The following is a 26,680-nucleotide window of genomic DNA, read 5'->3' as shown; positions in this document are numbered from 1 at the left end:
ATTTCAAGTTGCTATACATCAATACAACTGTTATAGCCCATATTTTAATAATATGTATGCATTAAGTGCATAGTAATTACATAAATTGCAAAAAAGTGCAATAAACTACAAAAAAAATTGAAAATCGCTTTTGTTTTGTTTACATATATTTCTACTTGGAGAAGTTTAAGAGGTTTATCCCTCAAAACTTTAAATACAATAAAGTTGCAAAAAATAGTTTCCCACCACAGGAAATTTATTTTGAGTGTCTTCATAGTTTTATTTTGGAGATACAGCAATTTTTATATACTGCAGGAAAAACAAAAAACAATCCTATGATGCAAATTTGCAAAGAAAACAGCATGTGCATCATTTCACTGTGGGAAGTGTTACGAACAGCTGATAGGAATGGCAAAGCGTGTTTCTGGAATATTATGCTTTTGTTCCTGCAAGCGCTTTTTATGCAATTTTTGCAAAGCTATATGTGGAACGAAACCGTGACCGAGGACAAGCTGATGGCATCAGATGTAAGTACAACTCCTCCGGTTTCATATGCAAAACAAATTATTGCGCTAGCTTACACGGTTCAGGTTCTACAGGGATTTAACAATAGTTACGCAAAACGGAGCGTGCTGCTCTGACCGGCTTTAAAGGGTTAACAATGACTTTAAAAAAATAATATAAAATAGTGTGCAACACCACTGAAGTTTTTTTTTTTTTTTTTTTTTTTAACTCTTTTCAACCAACGGCAGTCACTCTCCAAATAACTTCTGCTTAGCTTTCCGAGCTTCCCTCGGGTCCTCTTAATCAGCGGTCTCCAACCTTTTTTGCGCCACGGACGGTTTATGCCCGACAATATTTTCACGGACCGGCCTTTAAGGTGTCGCGGATAAATGAGGGAGGGGCTAATAATCGGCTCAGTCATTTTTAATGATCGTTGAAAGCCCAGATCGTAATCGTGATTAAAATTCGATTAATTGAGCAGCCCTAATGACAAGTGTGTGAATGTGTGCATGAATGGGTGGATGACTGGATGTGTAAAGCGCTTTGGGGTCCTTAGGGACTAGTAAAGCGCTATACAAATACAGGCCATTTACCAATGTCAGTACTTCCATGCTTTAAACGCTGCATGGTCGTACTCTCTCCATTGTTGATATACACACGTCTGTTGCTGCCACGGGTGTTGCACGCGCTTACGTCGTTGTCATGAGACACTCTCACAAACAAAAATCAGGGTTTAGTAACACAGTGTGCCTACGGGAAAGTAACAGTAATCTAATTACATTTTTTTGCAATAGTAATCCCTTACATTACTCAGTACTTTAAAAAAGTAATCGGATTACAGTAACGCGTTACTGCCCATCTCTGCCTATAGACATGTACTAAATCTGTTCACAAGAGATGATGAGTGTCCACAGTTCAAGGGAGGGGATTATTTCCTAAAATACCAATTCTTTTCATCTTCAGAATGGTTTTGATGGTGAATTAACGCTTAATGTGGAGTAATGCTGGTTCGTATACTCACAAGGAAGCCGATGTAAATCTCTCCCTTTGATTCACCCACCAGCCACACGCTTTTCTTATCATTGTGGATCACGCAGTGAAATTCAACTTCATAGTGCCAACTGATAACAAGAGACAACCCACATTTAGAGTTACCAAAAACAAGCAACAAGGAATCCATCAAAGAGCTGTTGAACTGGATTTTGGTCATGCAAATATCAAATAAGCATTTTGATCCAAGGTCTGCTATAGTTTGAGGAAAGAAGCTAAAACAGCTTGTTTTAGAATGTAGTCCAGTATGAGAGGATTATTATGCTGAATGGCTGATTTAAAAAATAAAAAAAAGCATGAAAAATACATTACTTGTTGACTTTATTGTGCCAGCTGCCCTCATTGTTCTTGGGTGCCACATCAAATACTTCTCCAGTTTTGTTCACCCCAAATAAAGCAGTGCAGTAGAAGAGGCGCACCACTGGTTCACTGACTGTGTAGGTGGTTACCTTCACCAAGCTGGAAGCAAGAGACAAAAATTAAAGAATTAGTTAGTGTGAAGACTGAAACTCATAATACCTCATGTGATGTCTCCCTCCACTGCTGATGCACTGAAGCTCAGAATCAGTTAAACTTCACAATCTTAATCAACACAAAACAGCTTTCACGTGCCAGTTTACCACAGCGCTTAGACAGTCATATGATTGTTTTTTTATTAAGCAAACTAGGCAAAATTAGTTATTGTCTTTAACTTTATAGGACTAATGCAGATGAGAGTGCTTGGGCATCTTATGTATTAGCTGTTGGTGTTTACCTTGCTGTGTCATGTTTTTTATTCCACACCAGCTTCCAAACACCAATAAGTTTCACACTCGCCACAGCGATCTGACTATCAGGCATGGAGCAGACCGCTGTAATGGGGTCATCAAATACCTGACACACACACACACACACACACACACACACACACACACACACACACACACACACACACACACACACACACACACACACACACAAGATGGATGGCATGGTCAAAAAACAAACAAAAAAAAAAAAACAGATTTAAAAAGAGTTTAAAAAAAACTATTTTTCTTTGTACACTTCTTCACCTGCTTGTGGCCAACCACTGAGTTGTTTTGCCACAACTCGAGCAAACCAGATTCATACCCAGCGAGGAGCAGGTCATCATTTTGACAGAAGCACAGAGCTGTGACCGAGCCTTTCAGGTTTGGAGGACTTGCTGTGGAAAAAAGAAGAAACACAGTTTTCATAACAAAATGTGTATAAGGACCCTTAATAACACTGTAATTACTTTAAAGATAAGGCTACATAGGGCACCAGTTTAGCTCCCAGCACGTGTTCAGTAGTACTTATTTTATTTTTAGATTTAAAACAAATCTTCTTTGATTAATTCAACACTGAAGAAATTCTAATTGATACTCATATCTCCCAATCTTTTTCACCATCATTCATTTATGTTTTAAAAGGTACAATAAGTTTTTTTGAGGCTTTTTGTTAAATATAAAAAAAGAATATTGTAGTCATAAAGACACATTGATTTGTTGACATTGACAATTGCATCTGAAACCAAAATGATGCACTCTCGTAAACTTTAAATGCAGTCATTATAAGTACATAGATTTGTGTGCTGGATTGTGGGCACACCATTTTGAACACAATGACTGAGATGGACATCGCAGCTAATTGGTTCAAGATTTCCTGAAATGAAGTCTGGGCTCTAACACAAGAAGACGTGCATAAACATAAAAAGGGTTTTTCTTGAAAGGAAATGAAAATTATAAGGAGTTTTAAAGACATTTTAAGTAGCTAATTTTGCACAATATTGGTGAGAAATTTAATGGGAACATGGAAAAATAATTAAAGACATTAATATTTAACATAATACCTCTCTTTTTGCATCTCTCTATATAACGTCCTCCTTATCAGTGCACAAAAGGGGAGCATTTTAAACATCATTACTCATAAGCACTTACAGCTGCAAAAGGCCACATAATAATGCGTCGTTAACCAATTTTCAAATGTTCATTACCTAATTGCAGATGATAAATATTGACTTTTTAATACAGTAAAAAAATAAAATAACGAGAGTTAAATCCATTTTCAAATTTGAGATGTTTCTACTGGCTTACTGTGCCAATTTATGGAACATAAGCTGAAGCCAAACAGGTACTAAAATAAGAAAAATGAGAGATTTGTAGCTCCCTAAAAGTTGATTTTATTCATCTGGACGTAGCGTTTTCAGTGAGAGAAACGTTTCGTCACTCATCCAAGTGACTTCTTCAGTCTCAGCTGACTGCAGGTTTCCCAAATCTTATACACAGTACATTTGCACAGTGACTGAAACTAGCACCACTGAAGGAACAATGGGTTGGGAGATTGGTTCCTTGATCATGCAAATTGTCATGACGATTGGTCAACAACCACTGATCAAAGACCACTGATCAATAGCCATGAGTACCATTCACAGAGAGTTGGGGTTTAAAAGCCACAGAGACACTGTGTTTAACTGTTCCAATACTCCTGACACATACGGGATCACTACGGGTTTTTGCTGAGCTTTCTTTAGGTGCCTTCCCAGCAGATTTGTAGACACTTGTGAGTTGATAATTATGATTTGTATCATTTATATAAATGGTAAAAAAATAAAAGTCTCAATTTAAACCAATTTTTTTTTTTACCTCTTGCCCATGTCCAGCATCGCAGCGAGCGGTCTTCAGAAACAGTGAAGAATTGTGGGACCCTTTCCTTGCAAACGACTCCATGAATCGCACCGCTGTGACCGCGAAAGGTGCTAAAGTGCTCCACCTGGAAATAAACCGACATATCTAGTCAGTGAGAAAATACATCTGAAGAAGCAGCAGGGCACTTTAAAAATTCAGAGGATTTTTTTTTATTTGTTTGAGAGACCTGTAAGGGTTTCCAAAATTTCACTGTGCCATCATCAGACGCTGTGAAAACGGACATTTCTTCTGACTTCACTTCCTTCCCTTTGTCTTAAAAACAAAGAGTGGGCTTAGAAATATCAAATATTAATTTCAGAATATGCAGTATTAACTCAATACAGCGTACTGAATGATGGAAAGAGGAGGAGACTATGTGTGTAATCACTTCCCAGCATGTTTTCTCAGGTACCTGTATTTGGGAGGAGAGAGCAGTGGTGTATGCGTCTCATGTGAGCAGAAATATGGCAGATTTCAGTGTTTGTTTCCCACTTCCAGACATGCAGTGCCCCCTCTGCACAGCTGGCTATCACATATTGTCCCTGCCCACAGAAAGCACGACAGAGCAGGTCAACAAAGAAAATAATTTATCAAACCAAAGAAAAAGACAATTTCATGCTATAGTTAAACAGTTCTTTACATTGTACACAATATAGAGAGCTTATTTACTTAAAGCTGCATAAGTGACTCACCAGACAGCAGACAGAGGTAAGTGGACTTGTCCAGGAGATTTCCCTCAGACACTGCCCAACCTGAAGGTCCCACGAACAAAGTCTGCCGTCATTTGAAGAGCTTAACTGGAACAAAAACAAAAAACACATTTTTGAAAGCACTTGTATGTTACTTAGATGTAATTATCAGATATGCGTGTCTGTGCATTGCTTCCAAGCTTGCTAGCCTTAGCTGATAAATTAACACTCCATCTTCTTAGCCAAATGTGGACACTTTAGGCTCCAAAAAAAAAAAAAAAAAAAGGAAAAACAGAAAATTAGTTTAAAAACAAACAAACAAACAAACACATAGACCCCACCCACCCAAAAAACAACAACAACAAAAACAACCCAAACATGTACAGCAACCCTCTTCGATACACTGTTTATTAACTAAATGAGCCAAATTTTTCCACAAAACCTTTCTACAATATAGCTGTACAGCAATTCTTGACTAAGTTTCTTTATTTTTTATTTTTAAATTGAAAGACTTGACCATAAACAGTTTAACTATCATGAATACAGTACATACGACTAAAGAATTTTTACATGAAATCTTGTGATGCCACCTGTTGCTTTTCCTTAGTTGCCCTGTTGAATTTGATCTTGTTGTACTGTGAGGTAACAGTGCAATATGGAGTCAGGTGTGAGACATTTTAGCACCAATGACACTAAACAGGGGAGAAAATTTTCAAAGCACCACTCATAACCCCGACAAGGATCAGGCAAAGGCCACTATTTGTATTTTTCTTTCCACTGTCCTACAATAACTGTGATTGTAGTAAAGGACAAAGGACGCTTGTTTGGTTGGTCTCGACATGCCTCCATCCCCATTTTAATATAACATCACAGCTTTGTATATATAATTAATTTGATCTCTTGGCTGTGGACCACAGATCCCACTTTCAGAACCACTGCTTTATGACACAAACAAAATATGAAAAGAAAAAAAGAAAAAGAAGACCAACCACACAATCTGGAGTCCAAACGCAGCCTGTGACCCAGTCTCGGTGAGCATGAGGCAGAGTCTTAGAACGAACAGCAGGAGCAGTCACATCCCACACCATCAGAGCCTGAAACAATCAAATGTTTATGATAACAGATGAAGAGAAAACCAATGTAGCTCTCTCCAGAGGTAGAATATAACAAGTGCATTTAATCAGCTACTGTTAGTGTTTATGTTTTATGTGCTTTATTTTTCTGCATTCCACACTGAAACACTACACTTTTAATTACACTACATGAGTTTTAGTTCCCAATTGCCAGTCTTGGTAGCCGGGGATCAGTCCGCCAGGGCCTCCGCTCCTGGCTGTTACCCAGCACACAATGCACCCAACCCCTACGGCACCACCTGCGGGTGGTGGGCCTGCGGGAGGATGGGCCCATGTCCCCTTTTCGGGCTGTGCCCGGCCGGGCCCCATGGACTAAGGCCTGGCCACCACACGCTCGCCCTCGGGCACACTCGCCCTCGGGCACCCTCCCCAGGCCTGTCTCCAGGGCGGGGCCCGATAACCCTATCCCGTCAGGCTAAACTGTTCCTTCAATGTTCTCCTCATAAGGGTCTTCTGAATCGCTCTTTGTCTGGTCCCTCACCCAGGACCAATTTGCCATGGGAGACCCTATCGGGGGCAAAAGCCCCCGGACAACATAGCCCATGGGAACCCCTCCACCACGATAAGGTAGCGATTCACGGAGGCCCCAGTCTGTGAGATCTTCAACACACACCTCTGGCAGAGCTTCAACAGCATTCCGAGGGAGAGTGGGGACATTGAGTCCGAATGGACCATGTTCAGCATCTCCATTGCCGAAGCCGCTGCATTGAGCTGCGGCCGCAAAGTGGTTGGTGCCTGCCGTGGTGGTAACCCCCGAACCAAATGGTGGACACCAGGCTGAAGAAGGAGTCCTATCGGGCTTGGCTAGCCTGTGGGACTTTGGAGGCAGCTGACAGGTACCGACAGGCCAAGCGGAATGCGGCTCGGGCAGTGGCTGAAGCAAAAACTCGGGTGGGGGAGGAGTTCGGAGAGGCCATGGAAAAAGACTTTCGGACTGCCTCGAAGAGATTCTGTCAAACAGTCAGGCAACTCAGGAGGCGAAAGTGGTGCTCTACCTGCACTGTGTATAGTGCTGGTGGAGCGCTGCTCACTTCGACTGAGAAAATTGTCGGGCGGTGGAAGGAATACGTCGAGGACCTCCTTAATCCCACTGACATGTCTTACGAGGAGGAAGCAGAGTCTGGGGATGACCCGCCAATTTCCAGGGGAGAGGTCACTTAGGCAGTTAAACAACTCCTTGGTGGCAGAGCCCCTGGTGTGGATTAGGTCCGCCCCGAGTTCCTGAAGGCTCTGGACATTGTAGGGCTGTCCTGGCTGACAAGCCTCTGCAATGTTGCGTGGAGATCAGGGGCAGTACCTCTGGACTGGCAGAACGGGGTGGTGGTCCCCATCTTTAAGAAGGGGGACCGGAGGGTGTGTTCCAACTACAGGGGGATCAGACTCCTCAGCCTCCCTGGGAAAGTCTATGCCAGGGTGCTGGAAAGGAGAGTTTGTCCACTAGTCGAACCTCAGATACAGGAGGAACAATGCAGTTTTTGTCCTGGTCGCGAAACACTGGACCAGCTCTTTATCCCCGGCCCCGGATAAAGCGGAAGAAGATGGATGGATGGATGGATGGAGTTTTAGTTACCTTATAAGGTAATTTAAGTGTACCAAAAAATCTTACATGTTCAGTAGGCAGTATCCCTAATCTGAATCTATGAAGCACTGCAACTACATGATATCATTATTAATATTATTATTATTTTATTTTTTTAAGTAAGAATAACCCAGAATTCATGATTTCACCCTCTCAAATGAGACAACGTTCTCCCCCTCTCATACTGATTTCACAGTTGTAACCTTTTATTGAGGTACTCTCATAAGGTTCATAAGGGGGGGAAGAGTTACAGGTACCTGATCTTTTCCCCCAGACAGCAGCTGTGCACCATCTGGACTGAAAGCCAGACACGTGACTCCGCCACTGTGGCCCCTCAGTATTGAATTTGGCTGGATCGGAGGGTCACAGGTCAGATCAGACAATAACCACAGCCCAATGGTGAAGTCATCTAATTCAAAGAGCAACATTGTAAAACATTTTTAGACATAAGTCAAACTGACTGGAACTTGAGAAACTTTTGATAATACCCTGAGAAGAAAGCATAATCACTACCACCAATCACACCTACCTGAAGCTGTCGCCAGGTACGTGGAGTTTTGTGCGAGTGCCTGGATGGTGCCCGATTGCACACCAAACACTCCCACCATTTCCAGGACTTCCGTCATTCCCTCCTCTTCTTGTTTTCTCTTCCACACCCGCAGAAATTTGTCACTTCCTCCAGACACCAGCAGATCGGTGTCGGTCTGCTCTGCTTCTAAAATGACCCACAGCATGCACGGTACAGACACGTCCAGGTCCACGGAGGCCCAAATCTTCTCACCTGAAAAATTAATTTTGGTACAGTTTGTTTCTTTTATAGTGCACACACTTAAAAAGAGCAAGAAAGGAAAAAACCTAGAGGAGATGCTTTGAATTTTAATGCCAGAGATGTCTTTTTTGAGCCACTGGCCCCACTTCATACACACACACACACACACACACACTTTCTTGTAGTGATTCCATCTGGTAAACATTTTTGAAACATTCGTAGCTCACAACACACCTGATCTGAGGCTGAAAAGTTTGATGCCATCAGCGTGGTATCCCACAGCAACATAGTCTCCATTCACAGCCACACACAGAGCAGCAGGCTGAGACGTTACAGCCTTTAGCTTTTTCAGAGGTGGTTCCTGCATCCACTGACGAAGAAGAAGAAGAAAAAAAAAAAAAAAAAAACATGAACATGAAGATGCTGAAATTCATGAATATATGAATGAACAGGTTTTTCCATCAATAGAGCCCCACCTTAACACTTAACATCATCAGTACAAGATCCTTGTAAATGTGCAGCATCATTAAAGTTAAAAGGGGTCCAGCAAAATATTAGAACTTACATCATCACATTTTAATTCAGTGACAGAACGTCCAAGTCCTCCAGACCAGAGGTTGAGCTGTTTGAACAGAAAAAACAGAAATGGGAGGTGGTGATGATTAGCTTTATAATCACTGAAATCTTTGTTTGTGAGAAGATACTGGTGCCTGTTCCTGCACTGACTTTCTCCTGATAACTGCACTATGACTGCTTCAGAGGTGGTGCTTTTTGAGGTCGTTTTTGAGAAAATAAACAGCAGTGTCATATCAGTCATCTCAGATAAATCAGAAAACAACAAAAGGCTATCTCCGAACGTTGATTCTGTTCATCTGGACGTAGAGTTTTCTGAAAACTCTACATCCAGATGAACAGAATCAACGTTCGGAGATTTACTTACCTGGATGATTGAGAATGCATCAAGACGTTTTAAACCAAAAGTTATTTTATACAAAACCAAATGGTTATTAAAATAAGCAACATTTGAAGGGAAAAGCAGAAGCTTTATTATGTGCTGACTGATGTCTCACCATGTGATCAGAGCCAGCGCTCAGAAGCATGGATCCTTCCTCCAGGAAGGTGAGGGACTCTGTGGCTTCACAGTGAGCCTGGAAACATCCCACACAGGTGGAGGTGGGCACTGACCACACCCTCACCTCCCCAGACACAGAGCCAGAGCAGAGCATGGAGGAGTAGGGAGAAAAAGAGAGGCTGCGCACTGATCGTGTGTGGCCGCACAGGGACTGATGGAGAGAGAGAAAAACAGTGAGTGCATTATCTGAAGTAGTTCTTCTTTCAGCTGTTCTCTAATAATAATAATAATAATAATAATAATAATAATAATAATAATAATACTTTCAAAAAAGCCCTATTCTGCTAAAGAACTGAAATTAAAAATAAATATCTCAGTTTCAATAGACCACACCCCCTTTTGTAGACACATGTTTTCATTGGTTCCGATATTCCATACTTCAGTTATATTTATGGTCCAATTTTTTTTCTCCTGTAGATCTTTAGTAGAACTGATTATGTATTTTTAACATACATTCATGGTGAAAATGAAATAACATTGCAACATTCACAGCATTGAGCTCACTGTTAGTTTTTTATTCTTGAGCCAGTTCCACATGATCACATTTCCATTCCAGCAGCCAGCAGCCAGAAGGTGACCCTTAGGGTCAAAGGTCACACAGTTCATAGGGCTTCTGCTGAGCACGGAGGACACTTCAGTACCTTTATCAGAAGACCACACCTGAAGAGAAGAAACAGGTTTGATTAATACAGTCGAGGAACGATGTCAAACCTGGCAGTGCAGCGTCAGGCTGTAAACCATAACAAAGCAGCTGCACAAATGACTAACAACACATCATCACTTAATCATCACTTTCACCCTCAGGGGGACAGACTAGAGCTAGAGAACAATTTCAACTTCCAATGATTATGAAAAAAAGAAAGCAAAGTTACTTTTTTATGCAACTGTAGCTACATAAGGGCTGCTCAACTTTGGCTAAACTCATAATCATAAGTGTTGAACATTATTATACACAGACGCTGGAAAAATAGTGGACATATTCTACCTTTCTGTGAACCTTAATTACAATCTAGCTGATATTGAAGATTATTTCGTTCAATGAACACTCTACAAAACTAAATTACATAACACTGTTTGTTTTTGATCCACATGCGCTGGCATTCCTGAGGTCCTATTTCACATGATACTGAATCAAGACAGAAGTCGAGGCAGAAAAACACAAACATCTTTTTAGTGTTACTTTAATCATGCAGTCGAGGGAAACCGTGGCGAGGTGCTTCTTGTCTGCAGTGACATCACTTCCTGTTATCATATTAGTGTGGCCATCAATAACGTCAGTCCTACAGAAACACAAGTAAAATGACTTTAAAGATTCGGTGCTATATTTGTAAAAAATTAAATCTAAACCAATCTTTTAACCCTTCTCACACCTGCATCCATTTTCAATGTCCCACACTTCTATTCGCCCATCAAAGGAGGTGGTAGCAAGTCGTAAGTCCTTCAGGAAGACACAGCTCGAGATGCCGTCACAGCTGCTGATCAGAGACTTCACCTCCTGCTCACAGCCAGGAGAAAGTGCATATTAGACATTTTAAAGGCTTCTTATTCTCAGCAAGTGTGACAGCACATTATTTATGTATGAATTTATTTTTGTTTAATCAGGGTAGAAAATGTCTCAGCTAGAAATAAAAACAGCAAACGCATAAAGTTCACATTAATGACAATAAATACCAACTGGAAATTAACTACACACAAACATGGTCAATGAATCCAGTCTGCTACTGATCTCACAAATTCAAAGCATGAATACAAGCTGCTGAGTTGATCCACAACGTTATAAAATGTGTTTAAAACAAACACATTTGTACCTGTCCAGTCTGCGTGTGGATGAAATGTAGAGTTCCCTCGCCAGTACCAACCACCATCATCTGGTCATCCTGGCTCACAACCAGAGAGGTGGGCTCCGAGGGGAAGGTTGACAGCAGCTCGCTGAGTTCAGGAGTTCAAACGCACAAGAATATCAACACAATAAAACAATATGGACTATATTATCCAACATACACATATATCTTATTTGTTTTGTACTTCTGCTGGTATTACTGATCCCACAAGTACATTTACCATTTCCTATAATATAAGCATATACAATTTACAGTATACATTGCAGAAAAGATGCAGAAAGATTATTTTATTTTTAGCCCCAAAAATATGTACTCTTGGACAACAGGCAAAAAGCCTTCAGGAAAAAAAAAAAAAACTTCAGTTGGTGACCTCTAGTGGTCAGGAGATACCATCAAGTTCTGCAAAGCTACTGCAGAAACATGGCGGTACAACACAATGGACTTTCCGTTCTTTTTAGAGGATTAGACCCCAGTTAACACAGAATTATGAACCTTATCTTCATTTTCTGTATAAAATATATCTGAAAATAGCACATCCCTTTAAAGCAGGGGAAGGGGAACTTCAGGCCTCAAGGGCCGGTGTCCTACAGGTTTTAGATGTGTCCTGTATCCAACACAGCTGATTTAAATGGCTAAATTACCTCCTCAACATGTCTTGAAGTTCTTCAGAGGCCTGGTAATGAACTAATGATTTGATTCAGGTGTGTTGACCCAGGGTGAGATCTAAATCCTGCACGACACTGGCCCTCAAGGCCTGGAGTTCCCCATCCCTGCTTTAAAGTATGACTTCTCCGGGTGAAACTTATTGTTATACTTTTAAGTTCATGTTGGTGCTAAAACCTTTGTCTTAATATATTTTTAAAGTGCTGCATGACCACTTTTATTACAGTAAGAGACATCAAGAACTCTTCTACTGACAATAAAAAAAAAAAAAATCACCTTGAAGGAGAACCCCTTACCTTTTTTCTTCACCATCACTGTTCCCATCAATGTTCAGACACTCAATTACCCGCACTCCTCCTTTGCCCACCATGCCTTTTCCCCAGGTGTGAGCAGAGGTCTCTTGAGGTTCATTGAGGGCCTGCTGAATGAAAAGAGCTGGCCAGGAGGAGAGTGTGGAGGCGTGACGCCGCAAGAAATTACGGCAATCCTTTAAATCGTCCTGGATGGAAGCTGAGAGGACAAAAAGAAACTGGAATGAATAAAACAAACACCTGGCAAGGATTTGTGGGTAAAGTACTTTTAAGCACTTACATGATGGTGCAGACTCTTGGTTCTTATCTGCAGAAATTACAGGATATAAATATCAGGAATTTTTGAGGAGTGTAATCTCAAAAAAACACATTTTAAAATATACACAGCTGCACACAGAAGAGATGTAAAAGTTTAAAAGGAAACCCACCTAACAGGCTTCAGAAAGTTACTCACCATACCAGCTGTATGTCTCCAGGAGGTGGTGCAGGAAGCCGTGGCGCACATTAGCGTAAAGGAAATAATAGCTGGAAAGCAGGAAAGAAAGTTCCCCCAGTTGTCCACTTTGAATCTAAACAAAGCCAAACAAAAGCAGTGAGAAGTTAAAATCTTCAAGAAATATCAACTGTAGCTATGATTCCCACAAGATTAGGACTTATACAATACAATATATTGTGCTTTATCTGCGGTAATTATAATAAATTACTGTATTGGTTTTTTTGCTGAATTTTATTAATATTCATGTTGCGCAGCATGAATTAATGATGGAAGATTCCTAACCAGGCTAGAAGGCAGGTGCGTGATAGAGTTGGCTTCACAATGAAGGAAGGTATTTTGGCCCCGAGGGTCAGCTTGTGTCCACAGATGAGCTGTGGGAAAAAAACCCAAAAAACTCACCAATACATTTACAGCGGTTTACACTCAGTGTACTAAAAGCTAATTATGAGTACTTTACCTGCCAGTGTGAGGTGAGCTCTGGTTTTGTCACTTTCTGTGGGGAGAAAAAAGTCCTCAAAGGCTTGCTTCACCTCCGGATTGGTTAAAGCCAGCAGGTCGTCAGTATTGTGGCAATGAGATGGACCAATCAGACTGCAGGAAAAGATTCAAGTGTAATGCTTATTTAAAACTTTGTAATATGGCTTAAAACTCTAAACACACTCTGATCGAAACCTGAGACAAAAACTTAAAGGGAAGAAAAGGGAAAATAAAGGATATTATTTATTCTTATTAATATCTGAGTTGTAAAGAAAGAGAATGCAAATAATTACATAATAACAATACAGTATTATGAATTATTAAAGGAATCTCAAGAAACCACACAGACCACTGCCTCTTTTTCCATGAACACAACGTAATATGTCATAAAACTTAAATAATATGCTTATATGCTCTGGGCTTATACCTTTGTAAACTCTGCACTATGCGGGTGAAGGTTGCCATAGGAATGCGTCCTTTGGGCTCTCTGGACAACTGCAGCACTTCCTGCCATGTGACTTGTCCATCCCGTAAAGACAAATCATTGCATGTGTTCAACACAGAGTATAAATCTCTCTCCTTCAGGCCTGTGGATGAAAAGGAGGAAATGTTGAGGCAGAGTAGGTCACTTTAGTTTACGCTCACTCCTCAAATCAGACTTCTGGTTAGAAGGAGTGTATGAACATTGATTGAGCTATTATACATATAAGATGAGATTTATTAAAGTTATTATTATTAAAAACAACAACAACAGCAACAAGTTTTTAAATAAGGTTTCATCTTATTTGAAGTGTTTTCCAAAAGTCTGAGGCAACAACTATAAAAGGTACACTGCATTCAATGTGTATACAGCCAGGAAAAGATTTGTGTTTCTGTGTGTGGACAGAGCCTGTGAAACAGTTTAAGTGTGGAGTTGACGCTGTATCCAAACATAAATGACCTCAAAAAAAGAGGTTATTAGGCGACTAATAAGATAGAAAGAGGAAAATGGTGAATTTCAATGAATGTCTCTGTTTACTAAGTTACTACTTCATATTTAGTTTACAATTAAATTTCCAAAGGTGGAGGTATTTAACTTTGATGAGTGGAGGTAAAAGTTATGGTGTTGTAAAAACATGATGATACGATAGTAATTTGTATTTTACACCGTGTATGTACTCTGTAGGGGTGCAACAATACTCGTATCGATATTGAACCGTTCGATACAGTGCTTTCGGTTCGGTACCCATATGTATCGAACAATACAAAATAAATTTTATATTTATTTTATCAACTTTCCTTCTGACGATGCTGTCTGTGTTGAGCGCTCAGTGGATCTGCGCTCCACAGTGCAGCCTAGGCGGAGTAGTCGAAAGCAGATTCACTGAGCGCAGGGCAAGCTAGCGAGACAGAAGTTAAGCTCTCCTTGCAACATGGCAAATTGAACCTCCCCCACCCTCATTCAGATTTGGCGTTTGGAACTATTTTGGTTTTCATGTGAGGTATGACCCTGAAGGTAAGCGTGTCATGGACTAAAGTAAAACAGTATGTTGGATGTGCCACGCAATGCTCAATTACATGGGTGGGAGCTAGTGTGTTAGCGCAGTTAGCTTGTTAAGGTGTTGGCCGTCCAGCCCCATGCATGGGCGATCCGCGGTAGCTCGTTAACGGAGGTGTTGTGGCGTTAACGTCATTTCAACCAGATTTACGCTGACAGCACTAGTGGGAACACAACAAATATGACTGCACATTTACACCGACATCATCCTAGTGCAAAGACAAGTGGAAGCAGACAAAAACAACAAGCACGCATGCTACAAACTTTACCCGAGTCATTTAGACAGCCGTTAGCACATGATTCTTCTTATGGGGACCTGATATGTTTAATATGCTGCTGAGAATATAGCCCAGAAGAAGCGTATAGTATAGCTTTTATTTTGGAAAGAGCCATTTCTCTGTAATAAACTCTTTTCCAAAGATGAGTGATTCCTCAATCAGATACAGGGTTCGCAAAATCGCCGACATCCCGATTTTTCCAGTCGGGCTACCAAAATCTATCTCTGCCCTGCCCGTCAGGCTATCGTAGGAAGGAAAAATATATGTCAATGGTTTTGCATTCTTTCGGAAATGTAGCTGGGTAATTATGTCATTGGCGTTGGTGAGCCACTGTCAATATGTGACATATTGAAATCGCGTTTGAATTTGCGCTTGTTTTTTGCTTTCACTTTGCAATCCTGCGAACTGTGTATAGAGAGCGACAGCACTGATTGGTGAGTGATGATAATTTGCGCACCAATTCCTCTGACATAGTCTTATCAATTGTTAGCTTACTATGCAAACATGACAAGTGAAATCTCCCGCAGCAAGCTTAAACATGTGAGAGGTTGATCGCGCAGAGAATCGCTGAGCCTTATGTGAGTGCGTGTGTAAAAGCAGCAGGATACATATTGTAGCGGGTCAGGGCTGTTCGGGGTTCTGTTTGTACAGTTATGTTTTGTTTATGTTGCCATAGTGACGGGTGACGCCCTCTCGCTGCAACGGTGTGTCCTTCCGGGGTCAGAGGGCGCCCTGTGTGTTGTTGTTGTTGTTGCTGTGCTGTTGCCGCACTGAGCAGTTAGCTAGCGGCAGTGTTCTTCTGCAGATGTCAATAAACGGCTGTGATCCCTGGCTAGCTCACGGGAAGCAAGACCAAACGATACCTCCGTCTCCTCGTTGTCTGAGCTCGCCACATTGGTGTCAGAAGTGGGATGATGGTGGCACCCCATGTTCTGACCCGAGTGACTTTTCCCCCGCCGGTCGTGACCGGCCGGTGTGCCAAAAGAAGGCACCTGGACATTTGCAGGACTTTGTGTGGGGTAATGGGGTCGTCGGGGACGACTGACCCCTTAGGTGGGGGCTATGGAGCGGGTCAGGGCTGTTCGGGGTTCTGTTTGTGCAGTTATGTTTTGTTTATGTTGCCATAGTGACGGGTGACGCCCTCTCGCTGCGACGGTGTGTTCTTCCGGGGTCAGAGGGCGCCCTGTGTGTTGTTGTTGCTGTGCTGTTGCCGCGCTGAGCAGTTAGCTAGCGGCAGTGTTCTTCTGCAGATGTCAATAAACGGCTGTGCTCCCTGGCTAGCTCACGGGAAGCAAGACCAAACGATACCTCCGTCTCCTCGTTGTCTGAGCTCACCACAATATTTTAGTTCTGCTGAGCCAAGTAAGACAGGTCAGGGTGAAGAAGTGACAGCCAAAGAAAAGCTTGCCACAAAACGGAAAAGTTATGACAAATCAGACTGTAAGGCAAAAAGAAAGTGCAGCTTTATGGTTTCATGGACAAAATAATTTCTGTGGCTGCAATATGACAAGCGAAATAACCAGGGCTGCACATAAGTGGTCCGCAGGTGCGCATTCGCTGTCAAAATAAAAAACGGGCACAAGATAAGAAGTTGCAACGCGTGTTTGCATACATAAGATTTTCAGGAGGAGGACAGACATTTGTTTAGAACTCTTAAAGATGTCGAAGAAGCAAGCTCCTTTAAGCAATTACTGTGATGTTCCTCTACCTCCAAAGAAATGTCAGAAGGAGTCCGAACCACAAAAGAAGCACGTATTCTCGGAAAAGTAGTTGCAGGAGGTGAGCTGGCTTCAAACAAATGATGAACGCACAGAGATGTGGTGCGGAATGTGCCGTGAAAATTTAATAAATGACAAATTAAAAAGGCATGAACGTTTTTTTTTAATCGAAAAAATATCGAACCGTGACACCAAAGTATCGAACCAAACCGAACCGTGAATTTTGTGTATTGTTGCACCCCTACTATCTATTCTTATTCAAGAATAAATGTGCAGTTAACATATGATATTGGGACATCAATCATACCTGTGGTGCTGACAGTGAGTGTAGCCAGGGCCCAGCGGAGTCCCAGCATGCCTCTGTACTGTGAGCAGAGTCTCTGCAGGCTGTACTGCACCAGCTGTCTCAGAGACTGCGGCAAGTCCTGCAGGCTCTCCTTCAGCTAGGACGCAAACACAGAAGCCGCTTTCACACATGAACTCCAGACAATGATGTACAAAGATGCCTTTTCTTAAATATAGGATGCAACTAGTGTGTACATAAGAAGCTACCTCTGCACACAGGAGGTGGCAGGATAAAGGGCAAACAGGTAAACAACAAATTCTCCTGGCAGTTGGTTACTCTAATGGACTACTGGACATCACATGGTATAAGGAGCCGGCAAGTTGAAGACCGTTTAATGTGGGAACAGATATGGAGGCTGACAATGAAGTCTAAAGTTTAGAGGAAATGTATACCAAGCAAAATAATTTGCACAACAGTTCATTTGCAGTCAAGCAGATCCTGCACTGGTTTATTGTGGAAGAGAGAGCTGAGTGTGAATGTGTCGATTTACTGGTTAAATTACTTTTCTACCCACCTCCATGTTCCTATATGTAAAATTAAATAAATATTCAAGTATTTTAGTAATCTTCCACCAAACACTGTATTAATATTTCAGCATTTCTTTATTACCTTTATTGTAGTTACGTGTTAGATTAAAATTGTCACATAAATTAAAATACCAGAGAGAAGGGGGCTAAAGCAGTGAGTTTGAACCTTGTCAAAAGAAGCAAAATTCCTCAGGTCTTCACAAGCCAGGTGCAAGTAAAGAGGACTGACTGCTCCCTTCTTGGATATTAGTGTCTGGAGCTGGACAAACACACACAAGCATGACATAGTGTAAAGATGGATATAAAAGACAAATTTAACCATCCAGAGAATGTTTTGAATTCAAAGATATCATAAGAAGAACCTGGTTGTTGAAAGCACAGTCGCTGAGTTTCTTGCCAAATGCATCCAGTTCCTTCTGAACGATCTCCTTTCGGTCTGGCAAGGTAAGCTGTCCCAGCGTAAACAGGAGCGTCCCTTTTTTCTTGGTTAGTGTTTGTAACAGAGCTGCTTTAGACGTGATGCTCACCACCAAACAGACACCCTGTTAAGACCAGGATTATTTGAGATTAAGTGCAGTTAAAACTGAAACATACCGTAACGAAAGTAAATAAATGGATGAGCAGCCCTGCACATTACACATATAAAAAAGAGTTTATGAAGACAGGGATGAAAAAATTATGGAGAGTTTATCGCCTGCACATAAGATTTCGTTTTTGCAGGTCATCAACTTTCAAATATTTTAATGCAAAATAAAAGTTGTGCACACCAGAGGATAAAAGGATCTATTTGATTAACATGGGCTGTATCTGAACTTATAATAAGTAAAATTGCAGCAGGTCCCTTGAAATAAATGTATCCGAGTTGCAAATCTTTGCTATTTTTTTTATGTGTGATGAAGCACCTTTTCTCCCCAGGTGACCCGTGGAAGCTGCTGTGGGATCCAATCAGAGCTGACCTGACCTCTGCCATCCTGGACAAGATCTGCCCCATCAACTAGCAGCACCAGAGGTTTGTTCCTCTTTATATTACTTAATGTGGAGTGAAACTCTGACAGCAAATCTCTGAGAAAAGGAAAAAAAAAAATCGGTCATGAAACAGACAGCTGGAAACCACTGTAAGGGAACAGATTACATGACCAAAAAGTTACTTACTTATACGAGTGAGGAAAAGGCGATTCCTCCTCTGTGCCCTTTATCTTTCTCAGCCACTTAACAAGACACCGAAGGAGTTTTTCCACAGAGTGTGCTGATTGGCTGGCGGCTGTAGAGTAAGAGATTACATCGCAGACGAGGTTTTTCCTGGACTTAACTCCAGTCCTGAGGGCCTCAGCTAGAGCAGCCTGTGTGTGGAAACAATAAATTTACATTTAGGCCAGAATATATTTGACCATATGAGCTCTGAATACCAGCTCAAAAGATAATGAAACAAAATAAAAATATCAAGAAACAAAGTTCGAGTTGAGGGTCGGGTGTGAACTCTATGGTTTTCGGGGTTTTTATGGTTATTTTTTTAATCGTTTTTATCGTTAACTCGGTTTCCTTGGGTCTTTTCCCGTGTGTTATGAATAAATCTTCCTTTTTTGATACCGGTACTGGTTTTATTTTGTTGAATTTATCTGCAACACCTTAAAGGCCGGTCCGTGAAAATATTGTCGGACATAAACCGGTTCTTGGCACAAAAAGGGTTGGGGACCGCTGCTCTAAAAAGCCCGCTTGGAAAATTAGCTGGAAAGTAAAGACTAAGTAAGTACGTGAACTCAAACGCATTTCTTTTCATTTCCGTTCATCTGAAAATCTGAAGATGTTTGGCCTCTTATGATAATTGGGATTGCCTGGTAGAGAGAATGAAACCTTTCCTTACCTAAAAGGTTACAGGTTAAAAATCTAACTATGTGTTTTTAGAGATTTTGAGCTTGAGTCTTTGAGAAGTGCACAAGATAATAAATGACTGTTGGCTTGTTATGCAACTTGGAGAGGAAACTCCCAATCAATTAATCAATTAGTTACAAGCAAAAATGCCAGAAAATCTACCTCGTTCTAAAACATTCAAAAAGTTCAGACGCCATAATCAATTTTGATGCCTTCATGTGGTGTTTCTTTCATTATGTCCACTTCCTACACATGCAGCAGGTTAGAAGTCTTTCAGAAATTTACCATGAAGACAGTTTTTCCTTCTCCAGGTCCTCCCTCCACCACAATCATCCCTCCTTTGGTCTGGGCCTGCTCCACCAAATCCACAGCGTTAGACAGAAGCTTCGACCTGCCAAAAAACTGCCTCTGCATCGCCTCCTGGTGGACCTCCTGCTCCAACACCTCTGATGCAGCCTCAGCCTCCTCAGCCTCCTGTGAGATGTATAATTATGAAGTGTTTATTGAGTCGATTAGTAAGGTGCAGCATTGAAGAAAATCTAAGAATAAAGATACTGAAGTGGATCATATCAGAAGATTCTACCTCTACAAGCAAAATCAGAGCTTATCAGACTCACGTCGACAAACAGCTTTTTGACAGCCATCCAAAGGTCCTCCAGCACAGCGTTGCCAAAGTCCTCCAGGTTTTTCAGATATGGTTTCCCATCCACAACGCCTCCCCACTCACACGAATAACTATACCACAGAGAAATTTAGTGAAATGTGACTTTTTCAGGACTGAAAAGCAGGAACAAAACAAGTTAATTTTCTTATTAAATTTAATTTAAATATTTAATTTATCCAATAGAGATCCGAACAGAAACCTGGACATTTCCAGGCGACTCTGTTCATATAAAAGATGTCCTTTATGACTCTAATTTGACAATAATTAACATCAACACATCAAACTTATTAGTTATTTATTATGGTCTGTGGGGTGAGACACATAAATAAGTAAAATACAACTGGTGCAATTTGCAGACCTTTTCCCTACCTGCTCATCTTTTAAGGCTTTTAACTTTGGTACAAACATAACATTTAAGACCAAAAAACAAAAGCAGAGAGCATACAGTGAAAGAGCATACTTTTAAACTACTTAGATTATGGCTTTAGTGCTATAAGCATGATTGAGACGACTCACTTTTCTGTGACCTTGACATCACCGGACAAGAGTCTTCCCTTCAGAGAGGCCATTTTATGTGCAGCGTCCGTTGATTCAGGAGCAAAATGTGATCTCCAAGCCACAGGAACTGAACTGAACACCAATAGAAATACTGGATAAAGTAATGTGATGCATTTCTGCTATACTGCTGTTGGACTGCTATACTTAAATCAACTCCCAAAAAACAAAAACCCAACATGTATAAAATGTATAAAAACATCAAATTAAAATATTAAAATACATACTTGATGATGTTCGGATCTCTAAAGTAGCAAAGCATTCGCTGGTGTGCTACGTCGGGATAAAGAGCCTGAAACTGACGGATTTCCATCTCTGTGATGGACAGACCTGCTGGGGCTGAGGCCAGCTGCAAAGAATACATTATTCATCTTTCATTTCAACTCAGATTTATAACTTAAAACAAAAGTCATCATTAAATTTAGTTTGTACATCTTAACATGTCAGGTATGTGACACATTTATTGTTATGCTTGATGTTTTTGTCTCTAATGTTATATGTTATGCACTACTACAGCACTTTAGGTTTCTTAACCTTCATGTAATCACTAATATGAATGTTCACGCGTTTCACAATAGTTATATAAAGTTATTAAACACCTATCGAAGTATCTATCATCAATGAAGTTAATTACTGTGCTAATTTATCTCCTTGAGCCTGGTTCTGCTTGAGATTTTTTCCCTGTTAAAAGGGAGTTTTTCCCTCCCACAGTCACTAAGTTCGTCCTTGTAGAGGATCAGGTGCTTGTTGGTCCATCCATCCATTTGCTTCCGCTTATCCCTTTCAGGGTCAGCTGGAGCTTATCTTAGGGCAAGAGGCAGGGTACAGTCTGTCACAGGGCTAACACATAGACAAAGACCTCAATTAACCTAACCCCACTAAGTGCATGTCTTTGGACAGTGGGAGGAAGCCGGAGTACCCAGGGAGAACCCACGCAAACACGGGGAGAACATGCAAACTCCACACAGACTCTACCATTGACTGATGGTAGAATTGAACTCAGGACCTTCTTGCTGTGAGGCAACAGTGCTAACCCCCGTGCCACCGTGCTTGTTGGTGTTTCTTTGTAATATTTTAGGGCCTTTACTTTACAATATAAAGCACTTTGAGGCAAACTGGTTCTCACAGAGACTGCCTTTATAATATGTTGCTCTTGTTATCTAAAATTTAACATCTAATTTTATATGTATATAAATATGGCATAAAGTAAGTTGTTAGTAAGATAGTTGGTACCATTTTCTACAAATGTTATAATTCATGTAGGCAGAAGTCTGGTTGTTTAATGTCTGGAATATAGGATTATAATTTATTCTTGTATTGTTAGACTCAACTGTCATTTCCTTAATTATTACAAAGATTTCTTGTAAAAGATCATAACTTAATCCATTTAAGTTTAGTGTCGGTGTGACAGGTTTGGTCAGAATATTTTTCTGTTTGTTCTGTACTTTCCAGTATTTTCCCGGTCACATTTACAGAGCTTGTCCTGTTACGTCTGTTCCATAAGTCTTACCCAGCTGTACTGTGGGAGGTCTGGTAGGTCAGGTTTGGGGGGCACCTGACCGTATCTCTCCCCGAGGATTCCCACCAGCATCTGGCTGCGACACACCTCTGACAGGCATAACTCTGAGGCCCGCTCAGACTCCTCCTCTGTCACACCCCAACGCAGTTCTACCTCTTGCAAGTAGAGGCAGTGTGGTGCAGCGCGCCGGCGTAGCTCTGGGAAGACGCTCCGCACCAAGATGTCGCGTTCAGAGTGCATGTCTCTGAATGTGGAGGAGATGAACACCCGCACACCTTGCCATCTGAGGATGGAGGGAGGAACTACAGTTAAACTAATGAGGAGAAATAGGGAGGAAAAAAAACATCTTAAAATGTAAAACATACCTTAATTTTGGGCTTGTTGGTATTGAGACCAGATTGCTCGTGGTCTGAGAGTGTTGACCCCCCTCTGGTGGAGGAATGTTATATAATTTGTCCAAATGCTCCACGTGATCGAGCAGCCTGGAAGATCCTCTCTCTGCCACAAACCTGGTCAAATAGTGAAAAAAAGGATTGGGGGGGGAAATATTTATTGACTTTCTTGATAACTATAAACTTTTGTTGTATCCATACAATAATATGCAGCTGGTCATCTTAGTTTAGCGACAACTAGAAACAAAGGAACACTAAAGGCAGGTTCTGTCTATGGGAGGGGCACACTTTCGGTGTGACCAGCTGCCCCTTCCACTTCATCACTGGACGTTCCAGTGGAAAAACCTTTTTTAAACCTTATATTCTGTCATTACATACAATAAAAATCCTTATAAGCTTTGTTAATCTCATCCAAAACTTATAAGGATCCTTTTAAATTGGTTTAACTGCTGAAAACGTGCAATTTTCACATCAGGATGAAAATAAAAGTTCATTTAACTTATGCTTCCTCGAGGTGTTTCCAGATGCCTGTGATGTGGCAAAACCTGCTTCCAGAAGCACATTGACAAACCTCATTGACAAACAAGGCTAGCTCTGTGGTCGGCATGAAGCTGGACACTCTGGTGACAGTGGCAGAGAAAAGGACACTAAAAACAACTGCTGGACATTATGAACAATGCTGGGCATCCTCTGCACACGGCCATTAACAACCAGAAGAGTCTGTTCAGTGACAGGTTGCTTCTCCCCAAGACAAGAACTAACAGACTTAAAAACCTTTGTCCCACACGCCATCAAACTGTTTAACTCCTCTCTGGAGGGGAGAGGGAGGGGAAACAGGAGGACAAAGGAGGGGGGAACAACTAAGCTGTAGTGCCTCTTCACCTCACTGTGCAATACCTTTTGTGCAATACTTTTGTTAATAGTCAATGGTGCAATAGACCTCAATACATGAAATGTGCAATTCACTTGTATTTTTATTCCTATTTATTCTATTTATCCCCTTCGTATATTTTATTTATATACGTCTCTGTATTTATATATGTGTGTGTGTATATATATATATAATATTCTGTAACTGTAACTTCTGTCGGTGCTGTGCTTTTGGAAACCGAATTTCCCAGAGGAACCCACCCGAGGGATTAATAAAGTTTTATCTTATCTTATCTCTTATCTTCAACAGTGAGTGCTCAGTACAGGTCCTAGCTGGAGTTTTATGATGTTTCTTCCCATATATTTTGCATCTTTCCACTGTAACTCTAATAATAGTGTTGAGATAATGGCTTAACAGAGTAACCTGCTGCTATTATTATTAGTTTTTCAGGACATTAAACAAATGTGATATTACATTTTACTCAAGAGGCTCTTTTTCTCCAGCTTCGTGTTAAGCTAAGCTAACCAGCTGTTGATTCCAGTTTCACACTCAACCAAAAAAATATAGAAGTGGCATCAATGGTTTCATTGTGGCAAGAAAGTAAATAATCATATTGGCTAAAAGATGAACGATGACTAAACATCAAGTGAAATAAACGCTTGTTGTTATCAATATTATTATAACACCTTACTGTGCCAATGGATGCAACATTTATATCGTTTATATGAATAATAAAAAATTATGCATTTTACCTCAGCACCTGCTCACTGAAGCCTGTCAGCACTATGTGGTTCCTGTCGAGGGTTTCTGAGTTTCCATCACTAAAACCAAACATTGCAAATTATTGCATATTTGAGTTTTATCATCCCAGTGATGACCGTTTTTGCTGTTCCTGACAGAACAGCAAAAATAAATAAAAACAAACAAACAAACAAAAAAACCACCATTACCTATCTGAACAAATGTGCACTACAAGGGAACTGCTGTTTATTTCCGTCCTGTAGTTCCTGATGACAAAGCTGACTTCTGTACTTAGCCAGGACTCAGACAGCACGATGATGTTGCTCACCTGAGGTTTCAAAAGTATTTAAGTGAATTTAAGAAAGAAACTTATGTGAGTGAACCTGAAAAGCAGGCAGAAAAACAGTACTGTGCCACCTTCTTACAGGAGCTGTAGATACTCATCTGTGCCATGTACAGGCACGAAAAATTCTGCAACTGTAAAGCTCATGACCCATCCAGGCAATGAAAACAGTAACTTAAGTCTATTATTAAAGCTGCTGTTTGCGAGTGAAAGGAGTGAAGTTAACAGTAGGGATACAGCAGGATTATTTAAAAACTAATCATATTAAATATTTTTGTTATAAAAATAGCTCAAAACGATATGGCAGAGAGTAAGAAAATACAGTTCAGAGAGATGTTAGTGAAAGCGTGAAACAGAAAACTGAAAGTGTAGGTGAAAACAACTCCTGTGTTACACCTCTGCAGGCAAACGCATCATCACAAATTACACATAAAAAAAACTAACCTTTTTGCTCTTTAATATTCTGTCAAAGTAAGCTGTGTCACATTCTTCAGAGTTGTCTTCATAAATGTTCTGCAAAAGAAAGCAAACTTTATAGCAGTTTGCACAGTTGTCCTCTATCAACAACTATAAGTATAGTTTACCATGCTTGGTTTAAGAACAATACTAATAGCAATAATCTTCATTTCTCAAATCAAAAACAAATAAAGATTAAGATGCTATAACAGAATATGGACCTTTATTTGCTTGAGCACACTTCTGACATTTTCCAACAGGACATCAGACTTCAGCTTTGCTTCTTCCCACTGATTGGAATAAGTTATGCACAACTCACAATCCTCTGTACTGCTGGAGATCATCAGAGCGAGCAAAACTGCAACCTCTATCTTCTGTCAAGATACATGATAAATAAATGGGTGGAGAGGTTAACAGGCTCCGTCATTTTAATATGCCAAACTTTTTCCAGACACAAAAAAATAAATAAATAAAAATATAGGGAGTTACACTTGGAGTGAGTTTGTCATGATCCTCGATATTCGTCTTCCTGCGTTTCGGTTTTGGGTTTTCTGCCTCTTTTTCTTCATTTTCTTGTTCCTCTGGGTCAGGAGGCAGGCAGAAGTCCAGTTTCTTGATCGCAGACTGATCGTAATAGATGCCCGGAGAGAGCAGGATAAGTGTCCGTCCAGGGAGCGGAGGCACGTTGTGACGACAGGAGATCTGAACGGCAGTTTCCAGAGCTTTACGGTAACGGTCCAACAGTGCAACAGTGTAGTTCCTCTGACTGCACACATACAGAAAACTTTAGTCTTACACTCTGTGCAGATTGATTCTTTTTCTCACTACCAAATACATTTTAATCTGAACCGATCTGCAACATAAAAACATTTTCGATGTCATTATAAGCAGTTTTGTGGCAGTATATATTTACATTTTCTTCATGTGATGCTTTTGTAACCTGTGCATCACTGCAAAAGCAAATTATATATAGAAAACATCCAAACAATGCAGTGTAAAGATTAGCAAACCAGGAATGTTTTTGTTTTTTTCCAAAATTAACTAAAGCTAAAAGGAAAAGTAATTATCACCAACTCAAAAATAACATTCACATACTTGGCTTTTATGAGCTGGGCCTTCTTCATTCTATACATTCGAGAGATAAACGGCACCCTGAGTGTCAGCCTGATCCTGCTCTTTTTAGTCGTTTCCCACGTCAGCCGATTTAAGCGCTGGCTTTTGGGAATCTTCTTCAGGATGTCCATCAGGATCTTGTTGGCAGAGGGTAGTTGTTGCTGTACTGCAGAGGCTAAAAGAAAAAAAGATTGAAAGGAGAAGTGCTATGTGTGTTTTTTTGTTTTTCACAGATGTTTACACCTCATCTATGGAGGGTTACGTTTTGTGTCATTTTGCTGACATATTTTAGTTTAAAACTGGTCACATAAACTTAGCAGAAAAAGTATGAAAATTTGTGTGGCCGATTAATTCTTAGTTGTAACAATGCTCTTGGCAATAAATCTTAAACTGTCGGAAAGCCGGTTTATTTCACTTTAAATGGTCCTATTTTTGTAAGGAAAA

At 40.7% G+C, this 26,680-nt stretch overlaps 1 protein-coding gene and 1 long non-coding RNA gene across 5 annotated transcripts in view; one reads left to right on the top strand and one right to left on the bottom strand.

The window, feature by feature from the left end:
* tep1 (telomerase-associated protein 1) overlaps positions 1–26,680 on the bottom strand; it is a 59,042-nt gene that overhangs the window by 2,704 nt on the left and 29,658 nt on the right. For all 4 annotated transcript variants that reach the window (XM_082512510.1, XM_082512511.1, XM_082512513.1 and 1 more), the window contains 41 exons: positions 26,219–26,411; positions 25,613–25,889; positions 25,345–25,497; positions 25,112–25,180; positions 24,534–24,652; positions 24,336–24,404; positions 22,686–22,829; positions 22,312–22,603; positions 21,029–21,150; positions 20,763–20,876; positions 20,200–20,317; positions 19,868–20,056; positions 18,866–19,053; positions 18,616–18,775; positions 18,076–18,255; positions 17,880–17,972; positions 17,148–17,283; positions 13,735–13,894; positions 13,288–13,421; positions 13,113–13,201; positions 12,789–12,903; positions 12,615–12,641; positions 12,320–12,533; positions 11,328–11,448; positions 10,890–11,014; positions 10,700–10,799; positions 10,024–10,179; positions 9,458–9,670; positions 8,953–9,009; positions 8,622–8,757; positions 8,148–8,399; positions 7,876–8,027; positions 5,896–6,000; positions 4,910–5,014; positions 4,630–4,759; positions 4,405–4,490; positions 4,176–4,302; positions 2,586–2,716; positions 2,288–2,406; positions 1,846–1,992; positions 1,505–1,604 (listed from right to left, as the gene is read on the bottom strand). In XM_082512510.1, the coding sequence (XP_082368636.1) occupies positions 1,505–1,604; positions 1,846–1,992; positions 2,288–2,406; positions 2,586–2,716; positions 4,176–4,302; positions 4,405–4,490; positions 4,630–4,759; positions 4,910–5,014; positions 5,896–6,000; positions 7,876–8,027; positions 8,148–8,399; positions 8,622–8,757; positions 8,953–9,009; positions 9,458–9,670; positions 10,024–10,179; positions 10,700–10,799; positions 10,890–11,014; positions 11,328–11,448; positions 12,320–12,533; positions 12,615–12,641; positions 12,789–12,903; positions 13,113–13,201; positions 13,288–13,421; positions 13,735–13,894; positions 17,148–17,283; positions 17,880–17,972; positions 18,076–18,255; positions 18,616–18,775; positions 18,866–19,053; positions 19,868–20,056; positions 20,200–20,317; positions 20,763–20,876; positions 21,029–21,150; positions 22,312–22,603; positions 22,686–22,829; positions 24,336–24,404; positions 24,534–24,652; positions 25,112–25,180; positions 25,345–25,497; positions 25,613–25,889; positions 26,219–26,411 (5,717 nt within the window). The remainder of the gene's footprint in view (positions 1–1,504; positions 1,605–1,845; positions 1,993–2,287; positions 2,407–2,585; positions 2,717–4,175; positions 4,303–4,404; positions 4,491–4,629; positions 4,760–4,909; positions 5,015–5,895; positions 6,001–7,875; positions 8,028–8,147; positions 8,400–8,621; positions 8,758–8,952; positions 9,010–9,457; positions 9,671–10,023; positions 10,180–10,699; positions 10,800–10,889; positions 11,015–11,327; positions 11,449–12,319; positions 12,534–12,614; positions 12,642–12,788; positions 12,904–13,112; positions 13,202–13,287; positions 13,422–13,734; positions 13,895–17,147; positions 17,284–17,879; positions 17,973–18,075; positions 18,256–18,615; positions 18,776–18,865; positions 19,054–19,867; positions 20,057–20,199; positions 20,318–20,762; positions 20,877–21,028; positions 21,151–22,311; positions 22,604–22,685; positions 22,830–24,335; positions 24,405–24,533; positions 24,653–25,111; positions 25,181–25,344; positions 25,498–25,612; positions 25,890–26,218; positions 26,412–26,680) is intronic.
* Positions 14,637–19,981, top strand: LOC309693387. The gene is made up of 3 exons (XR_014272640.1): positions 14,637–14,802; positions 18,629–18,722; positions 19,894–19,981. It is a non-coding gene; the product is annotated as an uncharacterized lncRNA (long non-coding RNA).

This window comes from Aulonocara stuartgranti (assembly GCF_965226115.1).
Source record: "Aulonocara stuartgranti genome assembly, chromosome: 18".
Classification (NCBI taxonomy): Eukaryota; Metazoa; Chordata; class Actinopteri; order Cichliformes; family Cichlidae; genus Aulonocara; species Aulonocara stuartgranti.
This window is presented reverse-complemented; position numbering and strand designations above follow the sequence as displayed.